We start from the raw sequence: 26,373 nt of genomic DNA, 5'->3' as shown, positions 1-26,373 counted from the left end.
AAAGAAGGTCAGGAAAGCAACTTCTGAGTCTTTTGTACCTTGAAAAGCCCAGAATGGTCTCTATAAGTCAGAATCACTTGATGACATCATTATCGTTGTTGACGTCATCACCATCACCAGAATGTCTTGTTTTAATGTAAAATCACATTTCTAGGAGTCATCTAGGAGCAGAAACTGATTCCTCCCCATAGTAAGGGAATGCCATTTCTTTTGAGTTTTAATTCTTAGGTCTTTGGGGGAAAGTCCAGGAAAGTGAAATTGTAAACACATTTGATAACGGCACAGGAGCAAATTCAATAGCATCATGGTTTGGAGGGGGCAGACCAGCACACCTTTATTGCCAGAAGTGGCCCCCTCCTGCACTCTACCTGGTGATTTAGCATGACATGTGCATGCCCCTTGAATGCTGAATGCTTACATCTTGAAAAGCTTGCTGTAATGGATACTGAATGAAGCTTTTGTAAGGAGATACCAATTAATCACATTAGATGTTAGAAATGATTAATTCTTAGGTCTTTAGGGGAAGAGTCACTCTCTGTGCATTACTGAAGGGTTTTATTTTTCAAGAGGTAAGCATTTTAATTTGACTGCAAGCAAGCTGTTGAGAATTATACAGGCTGCTCTGTTATTTTACTATATATCAGTTTGCCAAGGCATAAGTATTTACATATGAATGTAAAAGTGAACTGTCCACCAAATGGCCATAAAAGCTATTAGCAAGGAAAGATAATCAATGAGGAAATTATTCCCTATAGAGCAGTTTTCACGCAAAGCCATCACTGGAGAGTAATTTTACTATCATATATTCTTATTTATCATCACCATCCCATTCTGATTAAAGCCAACATTGTTTCACCATCAAGCTGGATTTGAAACATGGACTCAAAACCAGTACTATACTTTTTAAATATATATTAGAAATTGAAGATGTATTAAAGACCCCTACCTCCTGAACATTCTGATTTAGATGTATAGAGATATTTTTTAAAAAACCACTTAAAAGAAGTACAAAGCTCGCTTAACTTCAATATACATATGGACTGAGCGCATCCATAGAACATTCAGAAATTTTATAAAATTCTCTGGATGATGAAAACCTAACAGAAGTTAACTTCCTTAGCCCTGAGGAGATATGAAGGAAACATGATGATCATGACCTTGCAAAAATGGCAGTCCTCTGGCTCCTAGCATGGGATTCAAAATGGCCATTTATTCTAGAAATTGTAGTTTCTGATTCCCATTTTGGATGCTAACTCCTATATCTGGACTGCACTCAAGTCATTTAATGCCTCCCATCCAGGACAAAGTTCTGACCAACGAAACATCTGTTTTAGTTTCTCTGGCAGTTGAGGAGAAAGGCAAGCTATATCTCGTAGAGTTGAAAGACTCTTGGGTGGAGGCCCTTAAGATGTAAACTGATCTCCTTTACCTTTCCTGCACTTGATTTTTTAAGGTTCTCATGCAGCAGAAGAGGAAGTTCATCTAGTTTGAAATGTCTGTGGTCAAAAGACCACATCAAGCCCCTTGCCTCATATAGAGAGAAGTGCCTGCAGGCATTGAGAACGGTGTGGTAAAATTATACTGTTTGCAGCCAAGGTAAGCTCTTTTGGTGTGGCTGTCTAATGAAAAGACCAACAAGGAGGCTTGTAACCCTTCTTTGCACACTAATGCAAAAACTGTAAACTTGGGTACCCAGTGAGGTGAAGAGGATAGAGTAACGGCCTAGGACTCAGGAAATGTGGGCTTGATTTCTCAGCTGCCATGGAAACTCACTAGGGTGTGTATGGAACTGGTAAAACAGTTCCTTAAATACCTCACTTGTCTTGAAAAACCTATTAGGGTCACTGTAAATCAATTCTGACTTGATGGTACACAATAGCAAAGCAAACAGTGGTTATCAAAGAAAAAAAAAAGCCTGCCGCTTGCAACCACAAGCCTAATATTTCTAAAAGATTACTTAGGGGGTGATCACACAGGGAATTAAATCATAATTTGGGCGGCTTGTGGAATGATCGAGTATTTCCCAGCTATCACACCATGTACAAGGAATTGCATTCCTGCTTTTTGGTACGATTCAGCACACTCCTAATTATCCCATTGTATAGCCCGTGCTGATGGCTAATTCATAACCAATTGGAGCTGTAGATTGTGTTAACCAAGGACACAAGCCTGTGACATATTAGAAGGGTTGTAACATTAAAAGGCAGGACAGAGAAACCCCCTCCTTTATTTTCATCTTCTTTCTTACATATTTCCCTGATGCAGCACCATTCTAATACCATACAAGGTTGATTCTTTCGATATGCCTTTTACTTCATTCAAGAAAAAAAAGAGGGAATCACCATGGCCCACCGAATGACTACTATGGGAAAAAGGCGGAGAAGACTATATTAACTTTGTGGGTCCTGTGACCGCAAGACAGTGCAGCTCCAGCAGAGCCCCAGCTGAAGAGAAAGGCAGGAAAAACAAGGTAATTTACTTAATTTTTCCCCTTGTGCTACCACCACTGCTACCTCCTTACTCACAGGTAACCTTGCTCGTGAATAAACTGTCAATCCAAAGACCTGTGTGGATCCTTCTCACAGGAAAATAAACATGTCCAATGTGAATGGAAGAGTCACTCAAGTGAGAGATAAAATAGATTGCCCTGAAAATAAAAACCTTTTAAATGCGAAACAGACTGCTCCACATTCCCATCTGGACAGTCCCACAGTTCCATTTTGGGACTGCCAACAAGGTGTCCACTAGCAGCAAAAATCTTCCCCACTAGGTCACTGTAAGTTGGAACCAAGTTGATGCCATGCAGTTATTATTGTAGCAGCACTTTTCTTCAGCTCATAAAGCAACCTTAAAACAGCCCTCCAGAATCAGTGCCTTGAAACCTGACACAGTATTTGCGGTGTAGAAAGCAGCGCTTGAACATTTTCGCCCAGGTTATCTTTCCTGTTTATCTGATATAATTGTACGCAAGCCAGTGTTTTACAGGCTAGCCATCACAATGGCGTAAACATACTGGTTTCCTACTATTCAATAAGTGCAATACAGCTTGCTCTGAGAAAGTGAAAAGCAGGTAGTGCGGTTAGAGAACCTCACGTTGTGGCATTACATTCCTATGTGGCTGTTCAGTGAAATGTAGGCACACGTTTGGGTAAAAGCTCCCCCTCCTCACAGAACACAGACACATTTGCCTGTTGTGTCAAACATTCTGATTTACAGAGACCTATACATTCTGTATAATGCATAACCATTTTCACACAAGCCCTCTTCGCATGCTAAACAGAAGAGAATCCAGCACAAGCCAAACCGGTTCTGGTTTGTGTACCTCCTCGAAAGTAATCTTCTTTGCCACAACAAATCAGTAGCACGGTAGAAAGTCACATCGAGTGCTTCAGAAATGATCAATACTTGCCTCTTCAGGAAAACATTCATTCACAATGGCCAAAATCCTACTGGTGTTCACATAAGCTGTACATAGCTTTCTATGGCTAATTGAGACGAATGATGAGGTGCAGGGGTGCATGCAAAATAGACACACCTGTGTATCTTATCCACTAGCTGCAGTTAGCTATGGCAAATTATATAAACTTAATGAAATCATTAACTGGAGTCCAGCCAGCGTATCCCATTTTTCCAAGATGCAGCATTTTAATTTTTAGTAAACTCCAAAGAAACTGTTGAGAGGTCCTCGCCTAACCTTTACCTTTATGTTGAGAAACGGGCTTTTTTATGCATGTGCCCGAGTCCATTAAAACATCCCATGAATCTTTTTAGAAGACCTACGCTATGTCCAAAAAGCTACACTGTGTACTATTTAAAGAAAGAAACTTGTACTTTTTAATTCGTCATTGCTTTCTGGTAGACATCTCAGCATACCTTTCATTATGAAGAAGTTGCTTCTTCTTCTTTTAACTTAATGTTGAAGCTAGAAAGCCACAGTAGGGTTAAATCTCTCACAGGAAGCTCCAATTAGACTGCCAGCCGCTATGCTTAAAAGTAAAATGCTTCATTTGAAATCTCAGCTTGAGTTCTAGCACCACCTATAGATCACATAAAGTAGTTCATACTCTTTTAGACCAATTTTCTTTGTGGGCCCATTATAATGTAACAATTACTACATGAGTCGCAAAGTGCCCACAGCCGATTTGTACTGAAAGACTGTTCTGCTGATCATTAGAAACAAATAAAATAATATGCATAAAGTGAGATGATAATACTGGAGATTGCAAAACATGCCTCACCTTCTCTCCAATGACAAGGTTGTTCAGCTGCAACAGAAAATGGTACGTAGCTCAAGTTTGTATGTAGCTCAGTGTTTTAACATTCCCTCCCCACCCGTCTTGCCCAATCCTGGTAGCCTCTATACCTGTTGGCCTACAATTCTCACTGAAATTGGCCAGAAATGTTGGGAGTTGTGATCCAAACATACAAAATGCTCCAGACTGCAAGAGATTGCACTGGATTATACAACTGTTTGTGTTGCTTAAAGATGTTGTTTGTGTTGCTTAAAGATCCTTCCTCCCTGCTTTAAGATATTTTCCGTGCTTTTTCTTTCACTGGCTATTTCTTTAAGGCTAAAACTTCTATGTAGAGCAAGAACAGCCGAAAATACAATATTTACCATGATTTTTCCAAGTTTAATTGCCCTGAAACATCATTGTAAACTAAAGGGGAGATATAGAGTGAGAAACAGCAAAGATGACTTGTGTATCAAGACTGGTGCCATGAGTGATAACCATTCACAGGATCTCCTACTCTTCCTTACGCTGCCACCGATCCTGACCTCAGCAATACTAGTGAGCTTGTTACACAAGTGTTATGCTCTGTAAGTGTAGATGTGCTATTTCCAGGAAGGCACAGGGAACGGAAACACACAGCCCACTGTGCCTATTCTACTTGACAGTCTAATCTAGAATAAACTCCTGGGCTGAATGTTAATTTTCCAACAAAGTATAGAACACATGATTTTTTTCCCCAGACTAATCTGGTATAGAGTCTGCAGGACACAGCAATGTTGCATGGCCTCCGGTTTGGATGATGGAATAGGCTTGCTTTGGTCCATCTGGATGAGAAGAGGGGGAAAATATAGGTGGAGAGGGAGCTGAGGCTGACACAGCGATGCTCTGGTCCTCCCCGCTGACTACTGTCACTTCCCCTGCCCCCTCATGAATCAAAGCATTGAGCCCGTCCAAGTCCGAGCAGCTGATCCCAGCACCATTGATGAAAGCTTGGCTAGCTGAGACATCATGGCTGCCCACTGGGATGGTGGGAATCAACGTCGGGTTTGGTGCACTGCCATCAGCTTGATCATGGGTAGTGAGGAGAACTGTTGGTTGGCCCACTGAAATGCCTTCCACTTGAGAACCTGAAGGGAGAGGGGAAGCAAGCAAGCTCACCTGTTGAAGTATTTGCAGCTGGTTATTGCCAGACAGATCGTCTTGGTTCTGGCTGATTAAAGCTGGAGGCACAATGTTGACTGAGGCTGCCTGCACGAGGTCGCTAGCCTGAGACATCTGGTGTCCGACAATGATCTTGACTTGCCCTTCGCCGTAAGGGGAAGCATGAAGTGGCACCTGGAGGTGACTGACAGTAATAGGAGTACCAGCCTGCCTAGTGGGGTCCATCTGGAATTGCAAAACAGCCAGCTCACTGCTTTTAGCCCCGTTATACTCAATGTGCTGCCTCTTATGGCTCCTTAGGGAATCTTCACGGACAAAGGAAGCATCACAGATATCACATCGAAAGGCCTTCTTGGCCTCCAATTTGGCCACTTGCCTGGAGCTGCCTTCCTTCAACCAGTCTCCTTCTGTCTTATCGGCACTTTTCTTCTTGACCTGGACCTTGTCCCGGTGGACTTTCTTCATGTGCGTGGTTAAGTTGCTCCGCTGCTTGGTATCAAAGCTGCAGAATTCACATTTGAAGGGGCGGTCCTTAAAGTGGATCCTCTCGTGCACCCGGAGGGTGGCCTTGTTGGAACAGGAGTAGCTGCACTCCGGGCATTTGACCGGCTGCTCAGGTTGGTGTGTACGGAGGTGCTGCCGGAGGCTCGTCTTGTTCCCGCACTGGAACTCACACTCGAGGCACTGGAAGGCATTTTCCATGTTGTGTTTGATGCGGATGTGCGACTTCAAGTTTCCTTTCATGGCGCAGCGCATGTCACAGAATTCACATTTGTAGGGCTTCTCCCCAGTGTGCACACGCATGTGCCTCTTCAAATCTGAGTTGATTTTAAATTTGGCACTGCACAGACGACACTGGAAAGGCGCATCTCCTGTGGACAAAAGAGGTGTTTTGAATTGGGGTCAAGAGATGCGGTATGATGGAGATAAAAAACTCTTTCAATGAATTTGCACTGGGAATTCCTCTTCTCAATGATGACCAGTTAAACCTGCTTCTACTTACCAAAGAACTACAAACACAAGCATATGTGTGCAATGCGCATGTGCGTGTGTATGTGTGTGTGTACACATACACACATAAACACACTGTATCTTCAAAGTTTACCTCCATGCTTTCTATGGACTCTGTATACAGATGTGCTATATATATTGGGCAGGGATGTTCCAGGGTGTGTATGTGAAGGATGTTTCCAGGTGTTCTGCACACAGAGACATACTGCACCCAGTTCTTCTGTGTAGAGACAGTTTTCTAATAGGTACTCTACTTAATCCTTATGCACCAGGGAAGGTCAATTCTAGTTTACAACAGAAATTCTTAACCTTGGGTAACTCATATGTTCTTGGACCGCAACTCCCGGAAGCCTTCATTACTTGCTGTGCTGTCCAGGGGTTTTGGGAGTTGCAGTCCAAGAACATCTGGGTTCTCCAATGTCGGGAACCACTGGTCTGCAACACTCTGCCTGAAGAGTAATAATGAGTTCCAGCCACTGGCTGTGTATAAAGTTTTCATTTTATTTGCTAGGCAAACAAAACAAAAAAAAGCAAAACCAGTTCTTCTGGAGGTGCCCTCTATAGACTACAACTCGCAGAAAGCACCATGTCAGCTTCCATTTTTTCACATTAACAAATGGAAGTAGGGTTGAGACATGGAGGCTTATATCCTGTTGTTAAAGGAGACGGCCAGAACAAAAAAAAAATGGCCAATGCCAGCTTTCAGTAAGAAGCAAGAATCACATACTGTACATTGCTTGTTAGTAGGTTGGCTTCAGTCATCAGAAGGAGGGCACTGGAATCCTCACTATGTTTGGGGAATACAAGAAAAGTTCTTTAAATCCAAGCATGCTAATGCTCAATATGTTGCAATTTGCATGAGATCAGAAAATATCCCACAACTCTCAGTGCAAGTTTGTGTGTATGTATGTGTGCAGTTTTTAATGCGCTTTGTTTTGGTGTTTCCCTGGAAAATGAAGTCTAATATAAGCCATCCATATGTACAAACACAAACCACAATTATAGGGTACACATTCAGATGAATAGAAGTATTGACATTCTTGGATTCTGAATTCAGCTGTTTTACACAACTGTGTTTCTTATTAAAATCTCCAAAGTGAAGGTTTCCCTTCTTCTCTTCTTGAACAGGAATCCTTCAGGTCTTAAACCCCCTGTTCTCTCATAAAGAGTCTTTTGTTTCTTTCTGCAAAAGCAGTTGCATGTGCAATATATATCTTTTGAAATCAAGCTCCTCATGTTTTTTCAAACTTCTTTTGCCTGTGACAAATATTCACAGACACATGGATAAGCACTGGAAAGTCAGTGGAATGGTTCAGAAACACAAATCAGTTTCTGGATTTATTTATTTTTTTAAAGAAAGGTACTGCCATCATTTAGATAGACTCTGGTGTGGTCTCAATACAGTTTGGCATGTAAAATTCGCCTTGGAAGCTGGACAGTAAAGAAAGTTTAACTGTTGTTTAATTGTTTATATGTTATTTTTATGCTTTTACTGTAAGCCGCCCAGAGTAGACGTTGTCTAGATGGGCGGGATACAGATCTAATAAATAAATATATATATATAATAGAGAAAGCTGACAGGAAAAAAATGAATTGTTTGAAATGTACTGCTGGAGGACAGATTAAAGGATACCCCGGAAGGCCAGGAAGACAAAACGAGCGAGCCCTAGATAAAACCAAGGCAAAAACATTTTGGAGATCGCTTGTCCACGGGGTCACTGTAAGTTGGACCTGACTCGACAGCACATAACAGCAACAAAAGTAACAATCCAGTTACTGATTCTTAAAGATGCATGATAGGGCCAGCCTATAAAATATATGGAACTGGCAGCCCGTGTGTCTTCATTAATAAAATGTGTATAATAAACATTTTATATCAAGAGTCTCAATTATTCAGCAGACACATGGATAAGCACAGTATGCTACATCGTGATTTGAAAAATCTTCAGCTGGATCAATGAAATATGTACATAGTTAAACAAATTATGCATTCATTTTTACCGTCTTCCATTTATGTAGATCTATAAAATATTAACTGGTAAAGTAAATTAACCACATGTGTCGTGATTATTAAAGAACAGTAACATTTGCTGAACGAAGGACCTCCCTACATTTTATTTCTCTCTTAAATGGCACCCCCTGTGGCTTATTCACTCTCATATCTGTGTGTATGTGTGTGTGTGTGATGGGTGGAATAACAAAGACAGAGAATACTGTTCAGAGTGGTTAGAAGCAAGAACAAGCACTGTTTTGCAAAGTAGTATTAGCAGTAGTCAGTTGTTCCATTAGTTGGGTGTATTTTTAAATGACTTTTAAATTATACGAATTCAGTGCTTGTTTTAATGTGGTAATTTATGTAATAGTGTCTCCACACTGTAATTTTTGGCCAGAATCTTCCTGTAGCATGAGTGTGATGGTGTAAATTATGACAGTGAACTGCTGCCAGTTAAGTTGTGGCTTGCACTCTTGTCACACACAAAATCATATGACTGGCATATTACTAGGAATGCAAGTGGCAACTCATTCATTAGCGTTAATTTGCTACCATGATTTATACCATTAAACTCCAACTGGTGTAGGTCACCGACAGAGTTCTGGCTGTTTCAGGGAATTTAGCTGTATTGGTTGTTTAGTTAATATTATAATCTACCTTGGATCATGCAAAGACACACTATAAATTAATTAAACTCATTATACAAACTATCCATAGCAAAATGGGGGGAAATTGCCAGCATTTACACTGTTCATGTTTGTACTACACTGATTTGGCATTTAAGCAGGCAACAGGCTGTGGAAGTATAATAATATTAATAATAATCAGGTGCCATCAAGTTAGTACTGACGCATGGTGAGCCTTTTTTCAGGGTTTTCCAAGAAGAAATTATACAGTGGTGCCTCGCTTAGGGATCGCTCCATTGAGCGATGAAATGGCTTAGCGATGGGGTTTTGGCCATCGCCAGAGTGATCGCTTAGCGATGGCCCCTATGGGGAAAAATCGCTTTGCGATGATTGCGGGGAAGCGATCATGGCAAAGCGACCCTTTTTGCACAGCTGATCAGTGGTTCCAAAATGGCCGCCGGAAAAACAAAATGACCACCTGCTGTTTTGCCTCGCTTTAGAGGCACAAAAAATGGCCGCCCCTATAGAGGATCATCGCATAAGGTCAGTTTTTAAGCCCATAGGAACACATTAAACACGTTTTAATGCATTTTTATGGGCTTTTAAATCGCTTAGCGATTTAATCGGTTAGCAATGTTTTTCCTGGAATGGATTAGCGTTGCTAAGCGAGGCTCCACTGTACTCCGAAGTAGTCTACCTTTCTTTTGTTCTGAGGGCACCCTGGGACTGTGCAGTTTGCCCAAGGCCACATAGGCTGGCTCTATTTGCAAGAGGCACAGTAGGGAATCGAACTCCCACCCTTTGGCTCCGCAGCCAGATACCTAAACCACTGAGATATCCAAGCATATGCCAAAGATAAATATGTTTCCTTGTATCATTCTGGCAAAGTATTATGCATAGTCTTTATTCTCATTTATCTTGACATTCTTCACCATATATTTTATTTAATGCATTCCACTTTGTTTTGATTTCCTTAAATGTGTGCTTTATTGTGGTTTGTAGATTTGATACAACCAATGTAGAAATTACGTCTATTAGACCAACAAAGAATGGAAAATCTTTTGATAGACAAGAAGGAAAGAAATAAAAATTTTAAAAATGCAGTCATGAGATATTCTTTGTATGTTTCCTTCTTCTTTCCCCTCCAAATTATTTATATAAGGGAAAGACTGGCAACCTAGTGCTTTTTTTATATGGCCTGAGCCGGACCGGGCAGCGAAGACAGACCTCCCCACAGCTGCTTTGTGCACACACGCGCATGCCAGTGCCGGTGTGAGTGCTCCCCCACCCCTTCATGCATGCGCTGGAGCACCCGCGTGAAGGGCTGGGGGGCGTGGGAGTGCTAATATGTGAAGAAGTGTTCACAACCTACCTGTGTGAGATCTAAGATGAACAGTAAGCTGGCTGGAGTTGCGGCTCGCGTAAGGGCAGATCTGGCACTTGAAGGGGCGCTCATTGGAATGGATGCGCTGGTGCTTGTTCAGGCTGCTGCTCTCAGCAGCCGCGTAGTCACAGTGTTTGCACTTGTAGGGCTTCACCCCACTGTGAGACCGCATGTGCATTTTCAACTTGTCTTTGCGGCTGAAATTCTTACTGCAAACTTCACATTTAAAGGGCTTGTCCCCTGAAACGATAAGTAGGAGATGCAGGCTTGAGCTGAACTGCGAAAGGCAATAGACAGAAATGCTAAACACAGGAAAGTTACATCTTGAACAGAAAGTATTCATCCTCATGTTACATGCAAAGGGGGCAGCAAAACCCATGTTTTGCACGAGTAAGGTCTCAGGTTCCACCACAGGTATTTTGGATTAAAGAGATCTCAGGAGGAGGGACAAAAGATTTCCATCTGGGATCCTGGGAGACCCACTGGCAGCCCAAATCCTGAGCTAAATTAAAGGCAGGGTGTGTGTACCTCTACTGGATTACAACTCCTGTCAGTTCTACAGGCATCGTTAAAATGATAATGGGACCATGGGATAGCAATGTGAAAGTTATGGTTAACAATATACTGGAGAAGCAAACATACTCCATTCCTAAGCTAGATGGATCAATGAACTCATCTGATGTAAGGCAGCTTCATATCACTAAGAAACATGGTGACTTATAACTAACAATGGCTGGAAACTTAATGGTCATGCATGCTAGCATAAGTGCAATGGCATGAAACAGAGTGGCAAATTGCCATTTGTAGTCCTTTATGAGGACGAGCATCACAGAACAGTGGTTAAACTGCAGTGTTGCAACCCAAACGCTGCCCACAACCCAGGTTCAATCCCAGGTAGCTGGCTTGAGGGTCACTCAGCCTTCCATCCTTCTGAGGTCAGTAAATTGAGCACCCAGCTTGCTGGGGTGGTGGTGGCAATGTGTAAGCCTGTATAATTAAATTGTAAGTCGCCCAGAGAATGCTTTAGGTACTATGGGGTGGTATATAAGTAGCACACTTTGCTTTGCTTATTTGGTGCCAAGTCATACAACTGATGCACAATGAGGAAGACAAGGGGTAACTCTGTAACTAGAAGCAGTAGTGTGAACTTGCTGCTGAAGTTCACACTACTGCACTTAGGGCAGCATATACCAGCAACAGGAGGTTTGGCTAATTTTTCTTATTTCTTATCTTCTGGTATCTCCACTGGAGCCAGAATATTGTGCAGCACTCCAGAGAAAAATTGTCACTGTTCCAGACAATGACAGCAGCAACAACAGTAAAAAGATGGATCAGTTCCCATCTAAAGTTTAATACACTGAAAAGCAAATCCAACCATGAAATGTTCTGGTGTTATAAGCATGGTAAAGTCAGTGACCAAATTCGCTGTGTGCTATTACTGGGCACTGTTTGTTGCCCGCTAGAAGAAGCTTCAAGATGTGTGCATTGCATTGCTAAGTCTATTGTTCTGTACTGGCTCAGAGTGTCTTATCTCCCTATTGGTCTTGCAAGACAACTTTAAGTCAAAATGGGCTCAGTTAGTTGAACAAAAAATAGCCTCTTTGGGTCTCTCTAGGGTGACTGTTAACCATGGGAATGGAACAGGGAAAGAAAATCATTAAGCAGCGTATTGAGGACATCGAGAGACAAAATGATTTAAGCAGTGCCCCAGAATTCTACCTTAGGGAGGACAGATTATACGAGGTCACGGTAGCACCTTACTTTGCCCAGTTGGAGCAACCCAGGTATAGTTTACTATACCTGGCCCGGCGTTTACTCTGGCCCGGCTGAACGCACTACCTTCAGCAGTGTAGGAGGGACGGTTAAAAAAGGCAGTGGGCAGAGTGCCTTTGCCCATGTGGAATGGAGCAGATAGAAACAACTGAACAAGTCTTGTTGTGGTGTACATATTCTAAGGATGTACGTGAAGAACTTGTTTCCCCTTTGACTGGCCAATTTCCTAGCTGTACAGAGCAACAATTCATGCATGTGCTGCTGTCTGATTCCAATCCTATGTTTACACATAGTATTGCCAAATGGGCATTAGAAAAAGGATCCTAAAAGTGGATGATGGGCCTCCGTAGTCAGAGCATGGTTTGCTAGACATTTTGGAATTGATTCAGGGGAGATGTATTGACACTGTTGTTGTTTACCTCAGAACTAACTATTGCTTTGCATTCGATTCCAATATTTTTGTATATTTCTGTATATTTATATATTTTAGATGTTTTATTTGTGTCTGGTCTTTTGACTGTAATAAAGTTTTATCTATTGTTCTGTTGATTTTCACAGGAAAGGAAAGGCAGGGACAGGGCTTGGAAAAAGTTACTTTTGGTCATGACATTGCCCGAATCCCCCTGCAACACCAAGTGCAATCCAAATTAAATAAGAATCTTTTCAAGCACTAGGCGGGAAGCAGTCACTGGTGTGGTCTTAGAGAGTTCATTCTGAAAAGAAACTCTCAGGTGCCTTGTGCTCAATGGCTGAAAAGAACTATTAAGCTTTCTAACTTCAGGTATTACTTGCCTGTGTGTGTCCTTGCATGCCGTTCCAAATCTTTCATACCATAGGATGTCTTGAATTGACAGCCTGAAGGGGAGGAAAAAACAAGAATTTTTATTTAGGAGGATCAGTTTTTATTTAAGTCCTGCTTCCCCCAAGAGCTCAAGGCAATACACAAGCTTTCTTCTTCCTTAAAGTGACTCTTGTGAATCGAATAGAACGGTGCCATTTCTGGACACAGTTCAAAGTGCTTGTCTTAACCTATAAACCCTAAATGGCTTGGGTCCAAGCTATCTCAAGGATCACATCTTCCCTAACGAGCCTGCCTAGGTGTTAAGATCACCAGGAGGGGCTTCTTCTTGGCCCCACCACCTTCACAGGTGTGTTTGGTGGGGAAACGAGAGAGGGTTTTCTCTGCTATTGCTCCCAGACTCTGGAACTCCCTCTCAATGGAGACCATGCTGACCCCATCTTTGGCATCCTTCCACAAGGAGATGAAGACATTTCCCTTCAGGCAGGCTTTCCCTTAGCAAATGGCCGTCTGAGAGGGGTTTTTAAATGGGTCATTGTGCCTTGTTGCTTTGAATGTGTTCTTTTAGTGTTGATTTTGTTTGTTGTTTTAGTGTGCTATTTGTTGGTTTCTTTTTAAATGTTTGTATATTTCTGTTTTTAGCTTTTAAATATTATCTTTTACTGATGTAAGCTGCCTTGGGTATATTTGAAGGAGAAAGGCGGGATACAAATTTTTAAACAAACAAATCCTTGCAGGTATGATAAACTTGAGAGATTGTGCCACACTTGAATGAATACAATGGCTGTGTGTAGATTTGAATCTGAATGCTTCTGGGCCTGGCCCTCCATTACAACCTGTACACTACACTGATATTCACCAAAACAACCTGAACTTGACATAGCGGTACTGCTTGGCAACTGTGGGAGCTGCTGTTGAGCCCAACTGCAGGCCGCACTGTTGGGAAAGGCTTTTTTCTCCCCAGTTCTAACTCTTTAGTCTGCCAGAAGTACTGGGATTTCACTCTCAGAATCCATCAGCAATGAAACTTGGGGCTTTGGTAAGCTGAAGTTCAACAGATCTGAGGAACCAAAGACTGAGAACAACTGTACAGTTGTGCCCCGCTTTACGATTGCCCTGCATTTCGATGAACCTGCATTACGATGACATTTTTGTGATCGCAAAACAATGGTCTTAATAGGCTTTTTTTGCTTTGCGATGATGCTTCGGGAACCGATTCTTCACAAAACGATGATTTTTCTACAGCTGATCGGCAGTTTCAAAATGGCCACCGGGTAAATAAAATGGCTCCCCGCTGTTTTCTGGGACAGATTCCTCGCAAGACAGCCACTGAAAATGGCCACCCTATGGAGGATCTCCGCTGGACGGTGAGTTTTTAGCCCATTGGAATGCATTAAACGGGTTTTAATGTGTTTCGATGGGTTTTTTATTTTTGCATTACGTTTTCGTTCTACAGCGATTTCGCTGGAACGAATTAACGTCGTAATGCGAGGCACCACTGTATTCTTAACAATATTCTACACTAATGGTTAGCCAACCTTGGGTTACCAGATGTTCTTGGACTGCAACTCCCAGAAACTTTCACTACTAGCTGACAAAAAGAACATCTGGGGATCCGAGATTGGGAACCACTGTACTACACTACTGATGCATTTCATGCATATGTCCTGAGGGGCTTTGCTTGAATTATGAATGGCATCTGAAATTAGAGATGAGGGAGGGAAAAGGAACCTCTCACACACCATACATTTTAGTTAAGATTCTCAAAGACATGTTCCTCCAAAAATGATTGTTTATTTCCTAATGGATCTACCTGACCTAACTGCAGAATAAATAATATTTTCCTCTCCACAATCAATGGCCATATAAAGTAATTAAAAGTACTTCCATCCATGAATCTTCTTGGAACTTTGTAGCAATACCACTGATTAAGAATTAATTTAAGCATTGCCAATTTTTTTCCTCATCCCATCTCTGGAAGCAGCAGAATGCAAATATGATCTGGAGAATAATTCACATGCTGTTGGGTTTCTTGATGTCTTTGAGACTTCAGGAGGGGGTGACAAAGACCACAATAAATAGCCCCTTTAAAAAAAAACAAAATGGGATCCTCCCAAGACCCTTATGTGTTGCTTTGAATGCAGCATATCTGTGTGGTCTTTGAAGCCTGTATTTGCATGCAGCAAAGTAGCTCTGCCAGTCAAAAGCTGCTGACAAAAGAAACAAGGAAGAAGACCTAGTAAATTAAACCACATCAAAATCACCCCTCGTTCAGAAATATGGCCACCATGCCAACACGATTTTTTTAAAAAATGCCAGCCTGTGGAATAGATTGCCTCAGAAAATGATGGACCCTTTTATTTTTTACAAGTTTACAATTATAGGGTTGCCAGATGACAATTTTTTGAGGAGATGTTGTAATCGTGGATTTCTTTTGAGGTTAATTTCAACATCTATTCCAAAAGACTCCACATATAACTGAAGCAGGAACATCTATTAGCCTCAGATGGCCAAGAGATCCAACTAATTGAAGCAGAAACTGCTCCGTTAGATATAAACAAAGCAAATATTTTACCCGGATAGCAGCAGTTCAGTTTCTTTTGTGCCCCGGAAGTGCTGGCTTTTCTGACACGAGGTTTTGGTGGTGTGGGGATAACAGCATCAGCTTGAGGCTCACTGTTTTCTCCAGGTAAGTAAGTTTGGTAGCCATGCTCAAAAACGAACTCAGGTGCAGAAACTAAAATATGTTAAAAAAATTGTTGTTAGCATCAAAGTATTGCAAAAGCACATTGCTTATAATTTTGGGGAAAGGGAGAGAGTCTCCTTCCAATATCAAGGCTCTAATGCAATAATCTCTTCCTTTTCTAATTTGGTTACCTTGGCAGTGAGAGAAATACTACTAAAGTTCTCACATGAAACTGAGCAGGAGTTGACACTTTTGTTAATTAGAAGGTTCACAGTAAAATCTTGCAGGGCGAACTCCAATACCAGTTGATTTTACTTTCTGATGTTTTATTCATTCAGAGTTTAGATTTTAATCACTAGACAATGCTAGTGCAGTGTCTTATACGCTATCTCTACATTCATAGCTCAGTGGCTTAGGCATCTGGCTGTGGGGCCAGAAGTTGGGAGTTCGGTTCCCCACTGTGCCTCCTTGAGAGGGGCTGGACTCAGTTATTCACAGGGTCCCTTCCAGCTCTGTAGTTCTAAGGTTATTTGAAAGTTATTATTTGCCATTTTCCTACTGGATGCTTGATCCTTACCTAACAAGTAGCCATAAGCATCAAACAAGACAGGCCAAAATTCACAGCTGGATTTTATTTTTGCAAAACAATGGAGGATCAAAAGCAGTGGTTCCCAACCCTGGTTCTCTAGATGTTCTTGGACTACAACTCCCAAAAATCTTGGCCAGCACAGCTGGTGGTGAAAGCTTCTGGGAGTTTTAGTCCAAGACCATTTGGGGACTCTTCCAGCCAGAAGAGCAGGCACATACTTCCTGCTGAAATGTGACACTAACAATCTATCACCTGAGGGAGTCACATCTGAATATCAGTGATTTTTTTCCTCTGATATGAAATCTTAGAATTTGGACCCCGTTTGTTGGCTGCATCTGTGTTCTGCTTGGCTTTATTGTTATCTTATATATCATATTTTTAATTCATTTGCATACTGCCTGGGAACTTTGGTTATAGGACAGGACCGTTTAAAAACAAAACAAATACTTTCTTAGTTGATAATTTTGCTGTTTAATCTGTCTCCACCTAACAAGGTCCAATGCACTTCAAACGGGACAAAGACGGGCTGGAATTCACAGCTAGATTCTTTGTTTACCACAAAAGAGCATCAAGATTTTCCTCATTTCTTTGTTCTCAGCCTCAACAGTGCTTATTTACTGCTGCAATCCAACAGTAGCTGTAACTCAGCCAAGGAACTCATATTTGAATATTTGCTGTTTCTCCCTCCTGTAGTACAACTGGGAAAAATAGGGTATATAAGACCTCTAAGATCTAGTCTGGTTTTTTTTTTAATCAATTCCTTTTCACAGTCTATTTTTCTCTGTCCCTTCCCACTGCCTTTTCCAGCACACTGCTGAAATCCAGCAGTGTAAATTACGCCACGTGAGGCTCATGATGTCATCAGTCACAATGATTTTCTATAAATTAGGAATATTTTATCTCTCCCCACAAAAGGCCTTAAGGTCCCCTTGGTCATGGAGAAGCCACTAGAGGCCATAAGCTGGGGGATGGAGAGTCTCAAAACCTGGTGGTCAGAAATTTTTAACTTCAAAACAACTACTCTGACTGATGACATCATCAGCCTTATGTGGCACAAATTATGCTGCTGTATTTTAGCCACATTGTCAGATTCCCAATATCCCACCTTTAGACCGATGTCTTCCAGTAATATATTTATGTAAAGCATGCTGCTTATATACTGCTCCTTAGCGCTTCAAGCACTCTCTGGGCAGTTTACAAGTTAATTATGCAGGCTTCACATTGCCCCCCCTCAGCGAGCTGGGTACTCATTTTAACGACCTCAGAAGGATAGAAGGCTGAGTCAACCTTGAGCTGGCTACCTGGGATTGAACCCCAGGTCGTGAGCACAGTTTTGGCTGCAGTACAGCAGTTTAACCACTGCGCCACGAGGCCCTTTGCTTTCTCTAGAATGCTTCTGCTTGCAAAATATGTACCCCCCCCCCAACCAATACTATTGTCACTTGGGCAAGGCATCCCTGGCTGTCACATGTATTTAGCTACATTTTTCCATACCTTGAAAAAGTCATTTTTTGGAGGGGAGGGGCAACTGTAATCCCTTCCCACCAAAAAACAAAACAAACAAAAAACACACATAAACTTTTGCAAGTCTTTTCTTTCCCTCCCTTTTTTGGAGTCATTTAGAAACCACTTCCAAAACTTCCTTGATAAAGTAGTACCTGTAATAGTTTGTGTCTCTGAAGTAATTGTTCTTGTGGTGGTTTGTGTTGCCGGTACTGTTTCTTCCGCCACAAATTGTACTGTACTAGGGTCGCCACTTGCTGGGCCTGACAGTTGACAGCCGCTTCTCTTGTGAGCAACAAACGCATCTAGATTATTGAACTGCTGTTTGCAAAGACCGCAGATGTGAATATCTGGAGTGAGCTCCACTAGGACAGTGGTACCTCCTGGAACTGCCAAAACACACATATGAGATTAAAGAAGTGGTGGCCGGTATGATATACAGTATATTCCAAAGGCTGCTGATCATAAGCTGCTGGAAACAAACAAGTCTTCCAATAATCATGCAGCAGTTGAGGATGCCTCGGAGGGCAGTGGGTTAACAGCCACTCGTATACCATTCCTATTACTTATAATAAATAATAGTGTGTTAATAACAAATATAGTAAAAAATAGATCCCACTGCAGGTTATGAAGAGCTCAAAACCTATGTTAAGAGATGCTCTATGTAAAACAGACATCCACACACAGCACATTGTTTTAGTGCATTCACACTAGAAGGGATCCACCTACTTCCTACTGTTTTAAGATTACGCTTCTGAGATTCCTAGGCTTAGCCGTAGTTTGGCATAAACTGGCTAGAAAGCTCAATGAGTTAGGCATCCAACTGGGAATTCAGTTCCCCCTGGGCATTCCAGAAGAGCCAGCCTGTGTGGCCTTGGGCAAGCTGCACAGTCCCAGGATGCCCCCAGAAGATGGGAATGGAAAACTATGGCTGAATATTCTCTACTTCAAAAAATCTGAAAAAAGGCAATCATAAGTCAGAAATGATTTGATGACACATGACTAGAAACACCAGTAACTCATTTAAAATACAGAGAGAGAGAGAGAGAGAGAGAGAGAGAGAGAGAGAGAGAGAGAGAGAGAGAGAGAGAGAGAGAGAGGGAACATGTATTTCGGATCAAATAATAATAGTCCTTGATAGCCAAGGGGGCTCCCCAGCAGATGGTCAGCCAATATCCACTTTGACAGCCCCAAAAAAGAGGGCTCATTTGCCTCCCAGTGCAGCATATTCTGCTTGCCGACTAGCTCCTACCATTGGTAAGTCCTCGTCTTCTTCTCTGAACCTCAAACCACTCCTGAAAAAGTCCCTGATTCAACCTCTAGCATCTCAAATTGCAGGACCAGAGATGAATGCTTAGGGAGACCTTGGCATGTGACCCTAGAGGACCATAGCCAGTCACGACTAGAAAGTGGCTCCTGTTCTTTGGTCCCCAGATCTTCTTGTTGGTTGGATCTTGACTCCCAGAAGCCTCCATCAGTAGAAGTGAGAGCTGGACCATAAAGACAGCTGGCCACCAAAGAATTGATGCTTTTGAATTGTGGTGATGGAGGAGACTCTTGAGAGTCCCCTGGACTGCAAGGAGAACAAACCTATCCATTCTGAAGGAAATCAACCCTGAGTGCTCACTGGAAGGACAGATCCTGAAGCTGAGGCTTCAATACTTCAGCCATCTCATGAAAAAAGAAGACTCCCTGGAAAAGCCCCTGATGTTGGGAAAGTGTGAAGGCAGGAGGAGAAGGGGACGACAGAGGACGAGATGGTTGGATAGTGTCATCGAAGCTACCAACATGAATTTGACAAAACTCCAGGAGGCAGTGGAAGACAGGAAAGCTTGGCATTCTCTGGTCCATGGAGTCACGAAGAGTCGGACACGACTTAACGACTAAACCAGTGGTTCTTAACCTGGGCGATAATGCCCCCCAGGGGGCGATTTCATTTTTCAGGGGGGCGGTAGAATGAAAAGGGGCGGCATGGGGGCGCTGGAGCAGAAGGGGGCGGTAGGGGGGCGCTGGAGCAAGCCAAACCTGTTAAGATGAATATATATTTTCCTCCAATCTTAATTTAGTTTCAGAGTCTTGAAATTTTTAGTTCCTGCATTGTGGTTTGTTCTTATGCCCTTTTTATATTTCTTTTTGAGTCTTAAAATTCGCTTGCAACTAAATCATTAAATGTCACTTTTTGGGGGCATTTCATTTTCTTGGAATTGAATTTTGTTTTCAGGGCTCATTGGATTTAAGTGTCTTAAATAAATAAGTAAATAAATAAGTAAGTAAGTAAGTAAGTAAGTAAGTAAGTAAGTAAGTAAGTAAGTAAATAAATAAATAAATAAATAAATAAATAAATAAATAAATAAATAAATAAGATATCATCACCGTGGAGAGGGGGGCGATGATAACTTCCTCAATGGCTCAAGGGGGCGTTTCTTTCAAAAAGGTTAAGAACCACTGGACTAAACAACAAATAGTCTGGTAGCTGTAGTCCACAATCATCTAGATGCAGATTGGGAACTGCTAGTGTACAGTAGTTTGTTACTGTTATGTGCCATCAAGCTGCTTCTGACTTACTCCAAGCCTAAGACTTTTGAAAAATGTTAAGATATTTAGCATACTTCCGTGTTTCTGTGGCTAAGTGGGGATTTGAACCCAGGTCTCCTAAGTTGTCATTTGAAACTATACAGGGTCTCTGAGTCCTGCCATATATTCTGCTCTGGTAGGAGACAATCTCTTATATATTTGCGAAGGCTTTCACGGCCGGGATCTAATGGTTGTTGTGGGTTTTTCGGGCTCTTTGGCCATTTTCTGAAGGTTGTTCTTCCTAACGTTTTGCCAGTCTCTGTGGCTGGCATCTTCAGAGGACAGCACTCTGTGCTCTGAGTGCTGTCCTCTGAAGATGCCGGCCACAGAGACTGGCGAAATGTTAGGAAGAACAACCTTCAGAACACGGATAAAGAGCCCGAAAAACCCACAACAACCAATCTCTTATATGTTCAATAATTTCCTACTTGTATCTTAAAGAAATGTATCTTATATTCTTTTTTCCTTTGTGCATGTTAGAAGCACCCCATCTTTCATTGCAGAACGCTCTCTCTCCAGACACTAAAAACTATAAATCCCAGTGTTCCACCACTGGGCAAGCTGTGCCAGGGGGATGATGGGAGCTATAGGCCAAAGCATAACGGCAGACCAAAGGCAAGGTCTTTGTTCCAGCAAGGTGCAGGCCTCTCTCCCGAAGTTTTTTGAAACAAGCCCTGAAGTCCGGGGAGACAAGGTAGACCCCAATCATAAATAAAACAGAATAATTTTGGAAGAGGTAGCCGTGTTAGTCTGTGCAAACACGTCAGGCAAAATCCAAAGAAACAAAACAAGCCAAAAACATGTGGCACCTTAAAGACAATTATATTGTCTTTACCAAGTGCAGGTGATGCCATCCTGTCCCTTCAGCGCTGCCTGTGGACTGTACTGGAATGGATGCAGGAGAATGGGCTGAAGCTGAACCCGGACAAGATGGAGGTCCTGAGGGTGGGTGCCCCCACTGTTGGCGGTTTGGGTGACTCTCTCTCGTTTGGGGGGGGTGACCCTTGCCGCAAAGAGTGGGGTCCGCAGTCTGGGGACCCATCTGGACCCTGCGCTCTCCATGGAGACCCAGGTGGAGTCGGTGGTCCGCACCGCCTTTTTTCATCTCTGGCGGATAGCCCGGCTGTGACCCTATCTTGATGTGGGGGAGCTCACCACCTTGGTCCATGCGCTCGTAATCTCAAGATTAGACCACTGTAACGCGCTCCATGTGGGGCTACCTTTTAGGTTGATGCGGAAACTCCAAGTGGTGCAGAATGCAGTGGCCAGACTCCTGAGTGGAGCCAGAAGATACCATCACATTTCTCCTATTCTGGCCGCATTGCATTGGCTGCCCATGCAGTTCCGCACTGACTTCAAAGTTTTGATGCTTATGTTTAAAGCCCGGGATGTTTAGGCAGGCCTTCCCCCCTTCCAGTTAACTCCTAATTATTCTTTCTTTCTTATTCCGTTACAATATACCCTGTTTCTTGCCATCTTTGGGGAAAAAAACTTATTTCTTTTCATTTATGCAAATTATGTTATGTGTTGTTACAGTATATGCCTGTTAGCCGCCTAGAGTGGTCCGTTTGGACCAGATAGGCGGGGTATAAATCAAATAAATAAATAAATAATAATAAATAATTGTTTTTATAGTGTGTGTTGTAATCCGTCTAGAGTGGTCACAATCGACCAGATAGGCAGGGTATAAATGAAATAAATAAATAAATAAACTTCAACGTGAGCTTTTTGTGGGCACGTCCACTTTGTCAGACAGATGGAAACAGGATAATTTGAGCACTTATCATGTACCCTGTTGGGCAGGATGGCCTCAAAATGGCTTCTTTGCAGCCATAAAGCTTGCACCTGGGCAAACACGCTCCTCTGTGCAAATGCAGGCTCCAAGGGCACCACTCTTAAGGGTGCAACTCGGTGAAAACGCTTAAAGAGCAGGCGGGTTTACACCCTCCTTCCCGGGCCGGCCACCCACCCGCAAGGCCGCCGCCACCCTCCCCGCGGCGAACCTCTTCCCCCCCCCCCCCCCGCCAATCCCTTCGCGGCTTTTTGCCCCCGCCTCCACCCAGGTTCCCGGGCCCGCGTTCGCTTTTCCAAGCCAGATTCCCGGGCTCGCCGAGCGCGCGCTTCTACCGCTACTCAGCTTTCGGGGCCGGCCCGAGCTCGAGTTCCCGGCGCCTTCTCCAACCCGCCGGCCCGGGAGCGGGGATAAGAGCCGCAGCCACTTACATTGCATGGGGTTGGCCGTGGCGGTGCTCGGGTTCATCATCATCGTAGCTCCGTCGTCGTCGTGGCCGCGTTGCACCGGCCAGGACGACGGGCTATCTTTGCAGGAGAGTCAAGCCAAGCCGACGGGGAGGAATAATACGGGAGCTTTGCAAATAGAAAAGGCTTTCTGCTCGCCCCCCCCTCCAGCTCAAAGGGCGGGGTCGGATGTGTGGAGCCGGAGCATGCTCCGTAGCGGTTACTGAAGCCATTGCATGTCTCCTTGCCCACAGTGTAACGAGGAGGGAGAAAAGGCTTTTGCGGAAATCTATGCAAGGTTGCTGAGAAATAATCGGGCTGCAGTTAGTTGGGAGTTGTTCCCGCTCCGCTATCGGAGTTCCTTCCAAACGAATTGACTGTACATAGCACAAAAAGAAAAAAAGGGCATAATTTTGCACAGTCCTTGAAAAAGATGTAAGGCAGCTTGCAGCAAAGGCAATATTTAAAGTTGAAAACAATGAGTATAACAAAGGTGATTAACATCATTAAAAGACAATATTTAAAACTATGAAAAATGAGTAAAGAGGCATCTTAACATCATTTACAGGCAATATTAAAGTTAAGAGTAAGTGTACAGTTAGGAAAATCCACTGTGAGAAATGGAAAACAAGCAGTACTACAAACCCAGTCAAAACAGTAATGCATAGCAAGCTATCTAAAACTCGCACACAGGTAGCTGGTTATGGAGGGAAGGCTTGCCTAAAGAGAAAGTTCTTTGCCTGCTTGCGGAGGGACAGCAAAGATGGGGCCAGCCTGGCCTCCGGTGGGAGGGAGTTCCAAAGACTGGAAGCAGCAATACAGAAGGCCCTCTCCTGTGACACCGCCAAATGTAGCTGTGAAAGTGGTGGGACTGAGAGAAAGGCCTCTCCTGATGATCTTAACACCTGAGCCGGCTCATAATGGGCGATGCGGTCTTTGAGATAGCTTGGACGCAGGCCATTTGCGGCTTTATAGGTTAAAACCAGCACTTTAAGTCAGCAGCCAGTGGAGCTGCTGTAACAGGGTGATTATGTGATCCCTACAACCAGCCCCAGTCATCAATAGGGCTTTATAAGATCCTGGGGGGAAAATACAGAGTAAGGAAATGTTACAGGATCAGTTCAGTCTCCCCCGTTCTCAGAATGCTTGGTGTCTGGGTGCATTTATGATGTGCTTACACTGGCCGTCCTTTCCCATTTCCAATTTCAGGGAACTGTGTGATCACACCTTAAATACAATAATAGTGCAATCAAGAAACAAGTTTAGCAATGGAAATGTTCTGTGCCATCAAGTAGTTTTGGATTCTAATAGGGGTTTTTGAGGCATGTGAAGTGTTCAAGGAGTTACCCTTACTGCCCCTCAGTGAGCTTCCATGGCTAGGCAGGGATTTGAATCCAGATCTGCTTAGTTGTAACCTGATGTGGTGCCCAGTACACAACGGTGACTGTCTGAAATGTATCTGATTCAAAACACTCTGCTGAACAAAGTTGTCCTATCTTGAGACCCGGGCCAAGCTGAGACGAGCTTATATAGGGAGGAAGGGAAGTGTTTCCATTTTGGCTGATCATGAGTAACTATAATGTCTTCCTCTCATGAACTTTTGAGAGGGTGCTGCCAGCTGAGCCTTCAAGTTCCCCTTGTGCACTGGCTTCCTCCATCATCTTCCTCTTATCCAGAAGACTCAGCTGGGGGAGGCATGAAACCCTTTCCAAGTGAATCTTGTGCAGGAAACATGCCACTCCAAGCAGGAATTGCAAGCAGTTCTGAGCAGCTTGACATTCCTTTTTTTTTGGGGGGGGGGGGAATGATCATGAACCTTCTGAGAAATCCTACAAGATCTTCTGTGTGGTTTTTTGAGGGTGGGGATTTAATCTTTAACAGAGGAATCAGATGAGAAGAGAGTAAGACTGTTTTTTTTTCCTTTCTCAAGTTCTCTTCAGGAGCAAGAAGCTGTGTCGGAAAATAGACATCTCTGCTGACCCATGTCAATCACTCCATTTTCACACTTTCACCTCCACCAGGAGCAGTTGTTTTGTAAAGCTAATGACTCTCAGTTGCCACACTCCAGACCAAATCATGCCTACATATTTTGTTTAGTATTCAGCAGGGACACTCCACAGCCATATATTTTTGCTGAGAAAAGCCCGATATGTAGTTCAAACCAGGGAGCAACAAGGATGGCCATTTACCCCACAATTTACATTTGATTGGGTACGTCGTTGTTGTTTAGTCGTTTAGTCGTGTCCGACTCTTCATGACCCCATGGACCAGAGCATGCCAGGCCCTCCTATCTTCCACTGCCTCCCGGAGTTGTGTCAAATTCATTTTGGTTGCTTCAATGACACTTTTTCGGCCGACTGACCGGCTGGCGCTTGGCCAGGAGGGCGGGGGAAGGCTCCCCCGCCCTCCTTCCCAGCGCCTGCCGGCATTTTCCCCCACCTGACTGGTGGGAGCTTCAGAAGGTCCGAAGCCCCCACCGGTCAGCTGGGGGAAAATGGGGCCTATGGGGAAAAATCGAAAAGCGATTTTTCCCCATAGGGAACATCGCAATGCGATCGCAAAATCTTCGCTATGTGGATTCGTCGTTAAATGGGGCGCCCGTTAAGCGAGGCACCACTGTATTTTCACAATGTAGTTATCAGAACTGGCCACTATAGGGAGGCAAAGGCCATGTTACATAAAAGGCTCGCTATAATCCGTGGTTTTTTATATCCGTGGGGTGGTGATGGTGACAGTTTAAAACCAGTCCCCTTTAGAAACGGGTATTCCTACTGTGCACGTCTAACTCTAGGGCTGGGATTGCCCGTTGACCAAGCAGAGAGTTCCTCATCCATACAGTTTTTAGGGACTGCCCCTGATCTGCCCATGCTGTGTGTGCCCTGAGATGTCTATGTCCTGCTATATGTAGAGTGTTTTGCAGTGGTAGCCCTACATCCTGATAAGTATTGTGGGGCTTTATAAGAAGGTTGTTCCACTCCAAGACCAGGAATAAAGTACTTTTGGCCATATCCAGGTATCGGTCCTGAGATTATTCCTCTTCAGCATCTCCATCTGGTGCCCCCCCCCAGCAACTACTGTATATCATCTGGTGCCCCCCAGCAACTACTCTATATCAGTGTGTCTTAGCTATCCATCGCTGGGTACTGAGAAATACAAACCTAGAACCAGAACTTAGACATGTATTTCTTTTTTTTAAATACAACTCCCAGAGCTGTCGTCATTCCTCTCTTCTCCAGTTGGGGATTAATGTTTGTCATAATGGTACCAATTTTGCTTTGGCAGAATTTTTGTGCTGCCTGCTATGCTGTAGGAGCTTGTTTTCTGTGAGGTTAAGAGTCAAAAGGGCTACACATGAACACTGATGGATGTCTTGCAGGTTTCAAGTAGTGTCAACTGTGATTACTGGCCAGAAATGTCAGGGCAATGCAGGACTTTCATCTAGGGACAGCTAATATCTTAAAGGAGATCAGGGCCATCCATCCATCCATTTTTAATTGTTCTATTCTTCCTCTGATGAGCTCAAGGTGGCATTTATGGCTTCCCATCTTTCTGGTCTATCTACACAAAATCCCACGAGGTAGGTCTGTTTCAGGAATGATTGGCCCTCGCGACCCAGTATCATTTGGTGAGGATATAAATCTGCATCTCCCAAATCCTGATCCACCATTCCAACCATCATACTGGGCTTGGGGAAGTGAGTTGCAGTTAGAGTAGGCCTATTTGCATCTATGGGAGGAGTTGACTCATCAATTCCCAGACGATTCGATGGGCCTACCCGTGTGTTTTACTACACTAAGCAAC

The 26,373-nt window shown here is 43.3% G+C and overlaps 1 protein-coding gene across 1 annotated transcript; it reads right to left on the bottom strand.

The window, feature by feature from the left end:
* Positions 1-4,613: 4,613 nt before the first annotated feature.
* Positions 4,614-24,832, bottom strand: ZFP64 (ZFP64 zinc finger protein). Its single transcript, XM_020779531.3, has 6 exons — positions 22,558-24,832; positions 17,916-18,149; positions 15,558-15,719; positions 12,976-13,038; positions 10,399-10,650; positions 4,614-6,268 (listed from the first exon to the last, which is right to left on the bottom strand). Exons 1-6 carry the CDS (start codon positions 22,598-22,600, stop codon positions 4,977-4,979), a joined length of 2,046 nt encoding a protein of 681 aa, XP_020635190.3. The 5' UTR covers positions 22,601-24,832; the 3' UTR covers positions 4,614-4,976.
* Between the last annotated feature and the right edge of the window lie 1,541 nt (positions 24,833-26,373).

The sequence above is a fragment of the Pogona vitticeps genome, chromosome 4, assembly GCF_051106095.1.
Source record: "Pogona vitticeps strain Pit_001003342236 chromosome 4, PviZW2.1, whole genome shotgun sequence".
Lineage (NCBI taxonomy): Eukaryota > Metazoa > Chordata > Lepidosauria > Squamata > Agamidae > Pogona > Pogona vitticeps.
The sequence above is the reverse complement of the archived record's forward strand: the minus strand, read 5'-3'. Positions and strand labels throughout refer to the sequence as shown.

Bases quoted from the DNA above. Each gene is read 5' to 3' on its own strand.
- ZFP64 (XM_020779531.3), bottom strand. From the start codon at position 22,600: ATGATGATGAACCCGAGCACCGCCACGGCCAACCCCATGCAAT. The intron at 15,720-17,915 runs GTACTACTTTAT...AACATATTTTAG, and splicing joins AGAGACACAAACTATTACAG to TTTCTGCACCTGAGTTCGTT. The intron at 6,269-10,398 runs GTAGGTTGTGAA...TTTTGTCCACAG, and splicing joins TCATCTTAGATCTCACACAG to GAGATGCGCCTTTCCAGTGT.